The sequence below is a fragment of the Odontomachus brunneus genome, unplaced genomic scaffold (assembly GCF_010583005.1).
Source record: "Odontomachus brunneus isolate Ranch 3 - 2012 unplaced genomic scaffold, Obru_v1 Obru_scaffold_002, whole genome shotgun sequence".
In the NCBI taxonomy this organism is placed as follows: Eukaryota; Metazoa; Arthropoda; class Insecta; order Hymenoptera; family Formicidae; genus Odontomachus; species Odontomachus brunneus.
The window spans coordinates 2834103-2845670 of NW_022639452.1; the positions used below are offsets into that span (position 1 = coordinate 2834103).

Sequence of the window (11568 nt, forward strand, 5' to 3'; positions counted from 1 at the left end):
GCTTTCATTGGACGAAAAGTGAGGGAACGAACTGCGAAGATCGTGAAATTGAAGTATCTTCTATACAAATTTTCTACATTGCCCGCCGCAATTGTGCGCCAGATAGGAATTGAATTCGAAGCGCGCGTATTTGGAAAGCCAGTTCATTCGTCTTCCTGTAAAAGTAAGGCCTCCCCCGTTCCTTCGTTTGGTAGACTCATTTGTTTGCGCGGTGTAATCTGAACTGGCATGTCGACACCTTTTCTCTCTCGCCTCCTTAGGTACATATCTCTCGAGTTGATTGCCGTCTCTTCAAACTGCGGATATTGGAAATCGCGTTAAGAAATTAGCAATCGCTTTTGCATCAATATATCGGAGAAATCGAGTGATTTTTATATGAAAAATTGAGACAGGAATATAAAGATCAATAATAGGAAAAATCCAGAAGAAGCTTTGTATCAGAAGAGAGATTTACTCGATGAAGAGAAGATTCGATAAAAGATATCCCGATTATTAATTTATCTCATGGCCCCAATCAGGTTGATCCCAAAGTCATCTGGTTCGCCGAAGATGATATTATCGGGCTCTAATTGTCAATAAGGTTCCAATTACTAACCCTCCGTGTGATTCGCTGTCACTTCTATATCTATACTATAATATCTATACTATCGGATACTATCGCTTTTCTTTCCCTACATAGGAGTAAAAAAAATCGAAACAAAATGTCTTATCATCAGTTAACATCTTTATTTTCTGTTCAACATATGTAGTTGCTTCCAACGTTTGTAATTTTTTTCTACAAAAGAGGAGGAGATCATAAAATTATTGATTGTTTGAATGTTTCTAAAATGACGCAAGAATTACACAGATTAATATTCCTTATTATTCATTAATAAGATTCTGATTGCCACGTTGCGTTAATGACTTACCAGAAACTGATAACAAATCAGATAGCTAGAATCGACCTATATAGGATCAGAGGCTATGAGACAAATTTCTAGTCGTAATCTTGGCAATAAAAGAAGAAACATTACGCGCAGCGCACATGTCTCTATTTTTATATCTTTCCGATGACAATCCGCTCGGCCGACTCGGCGTTGCTCGGGGATTAGCGCCGGATATAATGAATACGGTCGCTCTCGTGTACGTACCGATGTAGAGTAGGTAATCCACACCCGGACGAGGATCTGTCCTCGGCGGATCCTCGCTGCTTTTTTCCACTGGAGCGCGGCTTTAGAACCAGACTGCGGATCGCGCGGAGCGGAGCGGCGTGGCGTAATCTGTCACCGGCATTGCTCCCGCCGCGCTTTCCTACGGCTTATCCCGGACATCGGGCTCTGCCCCAATCCCGCGGCAAATGAAAGGACGTAGAGAGCGAGGGAAAAATAAAAAAAAGAGGAAAGAAAAAAAAACGCACGATTACCCCCTCGGTGGACGGGTAACGCGCGCGGAATTGCCTCGACGGTCTTATCCGCGGCTAATATCCGCCACCCGCGCCAACGATACGTTCCTCCTTCGACAGCAGGATCGTCGAGGGAATCGTGAACGGGTGAGAAAGATCAGCGCAAACGCGCGAAGAATACATTAATGAAAAATAATTGCTAATTATCGCGATAATCGTTAAAATTAATTGTCGTAATTAACAAAATTAAAGAAAGGGAAAAGAGCCTATAAGAGTCGAGAGATGTAATAGTGTAATCAAATTAACTGAAAATTATTAAAGTTAGTGCATGTCCTCTGGATGTATAGAAGTATTTATTTCATAAAAATTAAAGTACCGACCAAACGCGTTTTCTTTTTCCATCAAAGGCCCTTTTCTTTGATTTTATATATAAAGAGAACTTATCCAATCAATATTCTATTGTCGTAATTAACGTTTACCTTAATCTAATGAATGTAACGTATCTGAACGTTATATTTGTCTCAGGGCGCAAATAAATTTATCTTTCTCTCCTCTCTCTGCTTCTTAACAAAATCACCACCACAATGCTGCGTATAATCTCTCGTTTTTCCTGCGTTTGTTTTGCGTTCTCGCGAGCGCCTCCCGGGACGTTATTAATTCGGAATTCCGCCTATCCCCCGAATGACTGCAAAGGTCCCTCGCGACTTTGTCTCTCGCCCCTTCGCTCGATCCGACACCTACCTTTGCGCCCCTTCGAGGCTCGGAATTTTCGATACTAGCCGAATGCGTTCCGCCGATTTGACTGATGGTGCTTTTAGCGTGAAAAATCATAGCGCGAGGGGGCCGCTTTTTCGGACGCGCGTCCCACGACCGCCGGTGTCTCAGCGCGGCGAGAGAAGTGGCGGAGGCAGCTCACTTATCGTAAGAATTTGCCGCTCGCGGCTTTTTTAATACCCCGGCGGTGTTAAAACGGGCGGTCGTCGGCGGCGGACGACGAAGCGGATCGCAGTCACGAGCATAATCTGTCACCGGTACCGCTTCCACCCGTGGTTTCCTACGGCTTATCGCGGCATCGGCTCGCATTTAATCCCCGCAAAAAACGGCGACCACGTCTCGCGCCCCCGTTCCCCATCCTCACGAGGGCCCGCGTAAGCCGCCCGTGTGGCGCCTGCATCCGGGCGCACGACAGCCAGCGACAATGGTGATTCTGCCTCCGGTCGGGGCTCCGTAGACGCGACCGGAATCTGCCTCCTCGTGCAATGGGTGATCCGTTCGTAAGATAGCCTACCTTGCCTGGTGATCGAGTCGAAACCCGCTGGATAAGTCAATCGACGTCGCGCTCCTCCAGAGGACGAGAGTGTATGAAGTTGGCACCCCATTTTTTGAAATTTATAATTTCGAAAGTTGTTCCAGATTGTTCTGACTTTGTACCACATTGTTCCAAAGTGATATTGCTTCATTCGAAATGGTTTTCGAATAAAACAAAAAAAAATGATTTTTTGAGCTGGTACCCCACTTTTCGAAAATCGAACATTCTGATACCGCAATAGATTGTTCTAGTTGTTCCAAACATTGTTCCAAAAGTACAAATCCGTAAGTTGAATTATAAGTCCAAAAAATGAAAAAAATGTTTTTGACCTGGCACCCCATTTTTTGAAAATAAAGCATTCCGATACCGATATAGATTGTTCTAGTTGTTCCAAACATTGTTCCAAAAGCACAAATCAATAAGTTTAATTATAAGCCCGAAAAATTAAAAAAAAGTTTTTTGACAAACAGTCTATCGGACCAAGAGTAAACTTATACTATCTTTCTTGTTCCAACCGAAATCTTTTTGTTTTGAGTTGTGCTAGGCTTAAGAATAGTTTTAGAGTATGAGACTCGTAGCGTCATCCGTTATCCGAAAATTCGAAAAAATTCGATTTGACAGCACCAGACATCAAGAGAAAACACATGCTTCCTTTCTTGTTCCAACTGAGATCTTTTTGTTCTGAGTTATACTAGGCTTAAACGACGAAGCAATTTCACTTTATTTTGTCATGACATTTTGTAATTATTTCCGCCAATTTTCCTATAATAAAGATTAATTTTTGTAAGAAATCATCTTTTTCTTGAATTTTTGTCACCTCAGAAATATATTTCAATTATCCAAATAATTATTCTTTTTTAAATCAGTATATAGAACTTTTTTTTTTAAGAAAATAGTTTCATCTAAAAAAACCTGAAGATATTTTTGTTAATTTTAATATGTTGTTAAGTTATGAATTTTTTTTACGAAATTACATTTTTTGACGATTTCGGCAAATTTAAATTGTTATTGCAAAAAATTGTTAATAAATGACTAAAGTAACTATTGGAACATAAAATATAATCTCTCTAGAGTATCCCAAAATTTTTTCAGATTTTTTAGATGAGTTTAACAAAAAAATGTTACAGGACTTAAAAGAATCACCGTGCAAATGGCGTTAGTAAAAAACATAATGCAAACGGAGGGTTAAAAATATTTTATATTTCTACATAAGCACATATATTTACATTGCCTTTAGCTTGAACGGAAAGTTTTTTGACTTACGCAACAAGTCGTCATATTCAACTAACAAAAAGTTCTATATACTGATTTAAAAAAGTATAATTATTTGGATGATTGAAAATAAGGATGATTGAAATATATTTCTGAGGTGACAAAAATTCAAGAAAAAGATGATTTCTTACAAAAATTAATCTTTATTATAGGAAAATTGGCGGAAATAATTACAAAATGTCATGACAAAATAAAGTGAAATTGCTTCGTCGTTTAAGCCTAGTATAACTCAGAACAAAAAGATCTCAGTTGGAACAAGAAAGGAAGCATGTGTTTTCTCTTGACGTCGGGTGCTGTCAAATCGATTTTTTTTCGAATTTTCGGATAACGGATGACGCTACGAGTCTCATACTCTAAAACTATAATTCTTAAGCCTAGCACAACTCAGAACAAAAAGATCTCGGTTGGAACAAGAAAGGAAGCATGTGTTTACTCTTGACGTCGAGTACTGTCAAATCGATTTTTTTACGAATTTTCGGAGAACGAATGATCTTATGAGTCTCATACTCTAGAACTATAATTCTTAAGCCTAGAACAACTCAGAACAAAAAGATCTCGGTTGGAACAAGAAAGATAGTATAAGTTTACTCTTGGTCCGATAGACTGTTTGTCAAAAAACTTTTTTTTAATTTTTCGGGCTTATAATTAAACTTATTGATTTGTGCTTTTGGAACAATGTTTGGAACAACTAGAACAATCTATATCGGTATCGGAATGCTTTATTTTCAAAAAATGGGGTGCCAGGTCAAAAATATTTTTTTCATTTTTTGGACTTATAATTCAACTTACGAATTTGTCCTTTTGGAACAATGTTTGGAACAACTAAAATAATCTATTGCAGTATCAGAATGTTCGATTTTCGAAAAGTGGGGTGCCAGCTGAAAAAATCATTTTTTTTTGTTTTATTCAAAAACCGTTTCGAATGAAGCAATATCACTTTGGAACAATGAGGTACAAAGTCAGAACAATCTGGAACAACTTTCAAAATTATAAATTTCAAAAAGTGGGTTGCCAACTTCATACACTTAGAGGACGAAGGGCAAGGCTACGGCTCGGTGTTCGGTTCGAGTAGCAGTTAATAATGTTAACTAGGAGATTAGTAGTTACGTTCTTATACGGTTAACTTTTTAACGGCGGGAGTGGTCGACCAGCAGTCAGGTTGGCGACTCCACATAAGAAATTCATTACGTTTAGCTAAATTTCGCGTAAAATAAGAAGTCTATTTCAATTGAAATTCATTCCCGCCATTAAAAGGTTAAGGAAGATTTGCATTAGAGACTCGAGAGTCCCATGACGTTATAATCTAATATGATCTATATAATCTAATTTTGCAGGAAACATCGTGAAAAGGAATATAATTTTAACGTGATTTTTACTACAAAATTTTTTCTCCGTATAAGAAAGTAAGCTACTCGTATTTTGTGCGAGCACTCCGCATTGGAGATGTAGAAAATGGGACACTCGAGGTTAATTCTAGCCAGTAGACCGGTGATTGTTTCATGTCGCAGTTAATAATGTTACGTGTTTACGTTATGATATTCACTATCAGAACTGAAAATATATAGTATACGTAATGTAAACTATAAATTTTCACTACTGCCAGTGAATATCTGAATATCGCAGCCTTAATTATAAGGGAGAGTTATACTTTCCGTGATTACGACAATTGCGAATCACCGAAAGAAATACTGTATTTAGATGAGAGATTCGTGTGAGAGATCGCAAAGGAATGTTCGATAATCGAAGCGAAACATCCAGAGTCAGCCTAGACTAGTGTCCCAACTTCTGGAGCTGTAACACGCATTTTTTGCGTGCGAAGAAAATACGTGCCGCTTATTTCCTACGGCGTTGCAGACCCGTTGGGGAAGGGGGGGGGGGAGCGGGGCGCCGAAATTCTACCGCGCGGAATATACGAGGCGCGTAAAAAATGTCTACACGATAGATCGCGAGAAACGATATTGCCTTCCTGCCGATTTTCGAGCGCGAGTCCGCTCGTCGAAGGACGAAATATCCCCGGATACGTGCGCGGGCTCCTTCTCCTCGCCGCCCCTTTACTCTGCCGGGGGTGAGCGCAAGAGCGGGCGGAGAAGCGCTCCGTTATGATATAGCGGCTCGTAAAGGCCGGGCTCGATGTAGGAAAATATTAAAATTGAAAATCCTGAACGCGCGCGCACGGTGATATACGCGTGCGTGATATTGGTGGCCGGCAGCTGTCCTGTTCCCGGAGGCTGCTGCGAGAACACGAGCGTGCGAGAACGAGAGAAAGAGAGACGAGAAGGGGCCGGGAGAAGGGTCGCGTTAACGTTGCGAGGAGTAGGCGTACCGCGGAGAGAAGTCGGAAGAAAGACGGACGCGGAAGACGGAGACGAAATAGCGGTAAGGGCGCGATATTGTCTCGAGACCCCGTTTTGCGTCTCGGGACACTGCTACTTTAAAATATCGTCGCGAGCGTAAAAAGGATCCCCCCACCGCGCCCATGTGCCCGCCATAATGCACAGGGTGTCGCGGAAGTCGTCCGCTTTCGGCCGACTGCGATTGTTACGGTCGTAGCGCGAATCCGGGTTCAACTGCCGGAGTGAACCGAGGCGAGTCTTGCTTCCTTTGCGATCTCCTGGAGGATACAGCGCGTAGGTTCTCTTCTTTTCCCTTTCTGTCTCGCTGAAGATGCCCTCTTCTGCAGTGAGAAGTCTCAAACCGAGAGGCGACCCGCTGATCCTCGAGTTTCGCAATAATCAGAGTGCTGCTAAGAGCGGTGAACGACATTACTTCCGCGACACCTCGTATATGCACGTCCGTACACGAAGGGGTGCGTGAGGGAGCGTGCGTGAGCGAGCCGAGCGCAGAGTGTCGCGCCACTTGTCGCGAGAACGCACGTGTCGCATGCTATTGGAGCCGGCAAAAGGGTGACACGCGGTAGTCCACGCCATACGTGCCATTTTCCATTCTATATGCGACATACATGTGCATACGTGCGTGTGCACGGCATCGTGACTCCTTCCTATTCGCGTTTATACATGTGTACGCGCGCGAGGACTTTAAAGTGAAATAAATTAGACATTTTCGAGCCGCGGGGTGAGATCGAGAGAGAGAGAGAGAGAGAGAGAGAGAAAGGGGGTGAGCGCGAGCAACCCTTCTCGGCTGGACCGCGCGCCGGCGTGACGTATCGGCGAGGGTGTGAAAACGCACGAAGGGTGCGTTGTAGCGCGTTTCGATAACTACGATCGCGGTTTCGACACATTTGTCACTATCGTTTATTGCGCGCGTTACCGATATTAAACGCCACGGTAGATACAGTCGCACGCCGTTCATGAACCCAGGGACGATTTTTTAATCGCCCCTCACTCTCTTTATATATATCTCTCTCTCTCTGTCTCTCGCAGCGCGACACCAAATGTCGCGCTCGCCGAGCGCGGTCTGGGATCTCGAGGGTGATTTTAATTGAAGGTAAAGCGCCCTGTACTGATTTAAATCGACCCTTCGTCACGCGCTCTTTCGCCGCGGACTTTATATCGACAGCGCGACTATGTCGGCCGTAATGTATTATTACGACTGTATACCGCGAGTGGAATTGTGAACGGTGCGTATTGCAGTCGCGAATTAAATTCGCTGAGAGTTCGCGTTACAAATTTCTCAATTTGTGATTTGCCAGTTCGCTTTTGATTTTTATTTTATAGAATATTTATCAACGCCGGGACACTAGAACAAAATATATCCGTGTGAAAATGAAGTAACACGGGATTGTTTTAAAAAATAATTACTTTACTTTATGCGCTCGTGTTCTTTGCTTCGGGATATATCATATTGAATTTTTATTCCGGAAAATATTGGTTCCAGAATAAAGCTAAAATGAAACGTTTCAGTGGAATAATAAAATATAATTTTTGCGTTTTGAAAGATAACCACTTTCGATTCGCAACCTTTACTTTGAAAGATATTTTGGATTTTTATTCTAGAGATAACATCGACAAAACGTCAGAATAAGAATAGAATAAAACATTTCGGTGTAGAGGTGAGATAAGAGAGCTGTCTTGAGAAATAAGTATTCTACTTGATCGGATATCTCTCTTTCCTTTAGGTAATATTAATTTGAATTTTTATTCCGGAGGAAACATCAGCGTGTTCGTATGAAACCAGAATAAAACGTTTCTGCATAGAGATGAGATGAAAGGGAGCTGTTTTGAGAAATAATTACTCTACTTTATCGGCTCGTAATCCTTGCTTCGGGAGATATTACTTTGTACTTCTGGGGAGGGGGGAGAGGGGGAACATCAACGACACAATACCGCAGTATGAAAGCAGAATGAAACGTGTCGGTGCGGAGATGAGATAGGAGAGGGCTGTTTTGAGAAATAATTGCTCCACTTCAGACGTATCTTACGGCGATACGAAGTACGCGAAAGGGTGCAACGGCACCGCCGAGCATGCTCCAGATGCACCTGTTTTTCTTCCACGGCCGAGCCGCGAACGGCCCGCATATTTTGCGCGCATGAGACGCGCGCACTTTTAAGTGGATCGTCCGCATTTTCACCTCCGCCGGATAATGACTCGTGCACGCACACAATTACGCGCAATTTGTCGTACTTATCGACGCGAGCATCGTGACCGCGGCGGTACGCGGTCGTGTGCGCTGTGCTCTTTCACGAACGGCCAGCCCACGGCGAGAATACACACGGTGTTCCTGACCGATCGCACACTTCGCGAAGATCGTTGAGACGAAACGCGCACGAGATAACATCGAGCGACGAGTGACGGCGGAGCCTCGAACGGGAAACGTCCGGAGAGCAAGAACGACCGATCCCGGGGCGTTTAGGTAGTTTAGAAACAGCCGCTGCATTTCGCCGAACGAAGTGCGTTTGCGTTTCCTGAAGGACCGTTCGTCAAGTCCGGAGTTGCCGTTTGAAGAGAAGACACACGGGTCGGTTAGTCGATCGTGAACACCCCTTATGTCGACGTCTTTACACATTTTGCATACCTCGAGCCAAGGCCGCACTACTTTGTACCGGCTCTTCTTGGCCGATCGGCTCTCGCCGACATTTTTATCTAAATTAAACCAGTTCCCTGAAGTAAAGGAGATACGTCGCCGAACGACGACGAGCGTTAACTGTTACGCGAGCGCCCGCCGTGAAATTTTCCTAACCGAAAACAAGGATGTCCTGCTTACAGAAATACATTTTGCATTTATTATTTATCTTAAGATTATCAAAACTTACATGAATTATGGTCTCTCTCTCCCCCTTCTTTTTGTGTCTATCTCTACGTAAAATTCATCTTTAAATAAAATTTACTCAGGTGGAAGATTTCGAGGTATGGAAGTGACTCGCTCTCTTTCGCGAATCATTAATTTGCGAAATTTAATTGCGCGAATTGTTAATTTATGAAATGTAATTTCACAAATTGCTAATTAATGGAAGTGACTTCCGTAAGTTATTAGTTTGTGTAGATCTTAACGGCTCCCACAAGTAGCAGGCAACGCGATACCAGCGCGATACGTGTTAGGTTGAATCGTCGGCCGGGATCGGGTTCATGTATTGTATTTATCATGGTAAAAGCGAGAGCGAGAGAGAGAGAGAGAGAAAGAGAGAGAGAGCTCGGAGCGGCAGCTGTCGGCCGGCGTGTGCTGGAAAAGCAGCCTTTTCACCTGCCCGTCCGTGCCGAACGATACTAATTGCGAGATAACGTTCTCTTAATATTTCTGCCCTCGCGACAAACGTTGCCACAGTTGTGGCGCAACCCGATATGCCCCGGAGACATGGCCGTCGTCCGCGAAAACGCGAGTGAAACAACACTCGCGACGTTTTACGTTACTCCGCAGATCAGCGCGAGATACCGTTTCCTTAATGAAACACCGCTGACGCTTAATAAAGATACACAACGAAAGTAAGTAACCGGTCGCTTAAGGAACACGCCTGCGAACTGACGCACTCGCCCCTAGCGATTTAATTTCGCGTCTTACGCGTAATAAGCGCCGCGTGTCAAGTCCACGCTCTAATTAAGTTCGCATTAGCGCCCGTCGATTGCTCGTTTACGCGCACGGTCGATTTCACACCCGCGCAAACACATACGCGTGTGCACGTGTACGCGTATACGCCTAGATCTATGTGTCTAGATCTAAAAATGACAAATCTAGAATCACGCGTTTCATCTGTTCATATCTTCTGTGAAAATGAACAAGATTTAATGACTTCTTCTCTTAATCGGTGCAGAAAACATCGAGAAATACGAATCTATTGATGCTTTTGCGACTGCAGTTGAAAATAGTTATAATAAGAAAACGAAACGCATGTTTGTAAAAACAGATAATGCTCGAAAAGTTGGTCTGGATGAATTTTACTCATGTTCAGGGTTCTAGTGCCAGATAACTGTTAGATCTGTCACTTTGACCGCTCTAACAGAAAGAAGTCGTTCATTATCGATGTGAAATGGCTTCGCAAAATTTGTCTCGCGGAGTCGGCCGACGAACAGTCCGCAGTTATCTCTCGAGCGCATTGCGCCCGAACGGAGATGCGAAGATCCGCGTAAGAGCCGGATGAAAGTGCATGCGTGCGAGCGATAGGGGTGATGCACGCGAGGCTAGTTTTCGTGGCATCGCGTTTCGCCTCTCCTCACACTTGCACCCGCCCACACATACATATACACACACATACACGTGTGCGCAAAGGGGGCACGCACTCGCGCTCGATTGTTTCGGATCGCACCGTTGTCGCGGAAATGCGAATTCGCACGCTCGAGGTGATATTCATAATACGATGCCATTAATTACTCATTGTCTCTGCGACGGCGCCGCTCTGCCTTCCCTTTTTCCGTGTCTCTCCCTCGGTCTCTCTCGTTCTCTCTCTTTCTGTCCGCCTGTCTCGGCTACATCGTACGTATCGCCTTAAAAGTCTCACTCGTGGAGGCATCACGCACTCGAGCAAATCATAATACGATATGCAACGCGTCAGTAACGCGTGATACAAGACTCTCACTCGCTCTCTCTCTCTCTCTATTATTTTTCATCTACCTTATTATGATTTCCCTCCAACGGGAGAGAGAGATTGGCGTATCCTCGTTGCAGGAACGCCGGAAACGACGGACAACGGAGCGAAGGGGTGCATGCGAGTACAATTAGAGATACATTATTCATCAAACACCGTAGTAGAGCGAACGTATAATATATTAATGCACACACCTTGCGTCAACGTGAAAGCACGTAAACATTGTGTTCGCGTGGGCATTACATGCTCGTCAAGTGAGAATATTGTTCGCCTTTTAATTTGCTCAATTATCGATACGCTCTCCTTGCTCCTCCGTCGAGATAATTAATATAAGTGCGTTTAATACGCCGCGTTACCGTGAATATGTGTGCGTGTGCGTGCATGCGCGTTCGAAGACGGGAAGAAACCGTACGTTAATTCTCTTAAACGCTCCAAGATGTTGCACACCTGTCTCGAAATCGCGTATCGAGAACATTGTTGTTTCAGGGCTACACGCCGCTGCATATTGCCATGCAATTCGATCACGAGAACATATTCAACCTTTTGGTTCAGGTATACGGTGAGTAGACGCACTCTCTTTCTCTCTCTCTCTCTCTCTCTCTCTCTCTCTCTCTCTCTCTCTCTCTCTCTCT

At 43.8% G+C, this 11568-nt stretch overlaps 1 protein-coding gene across 15 annotated transcripts in view; it reads left to right on the forward strand.

The window, feature by feature from the left end:
• Positions 1–11568, forward strand: part of LOC116841928 (ankyrin repeat domain-containing protein SOWAHB) — a 152586-nt gene that overhangs the window by 133024 nt on the left and 7994 nt on the right. For 12 of the 15 annotated variants that reach the window (XR_004377640.1, XM_032810555.1, XM_032810468.1 and 9 more), the window contains one exon: positions 11423–11495. The exons of the other annotated variants lie outside the window; for them this stretch is intronic. Coding sequence is in view for 11 of the 12 variants with exons in the window: in XM_032810555.1 (XP_032666446.1) it covers positions 11423–11495 (73 nt within the window). In the remaining variant the exon portion in view is untranslated. The remainder of the gene's footprint in view (positions 1–11422; positions 11496–11568) is intronic. 15 annotated transcript variants of the gene reach the window in all.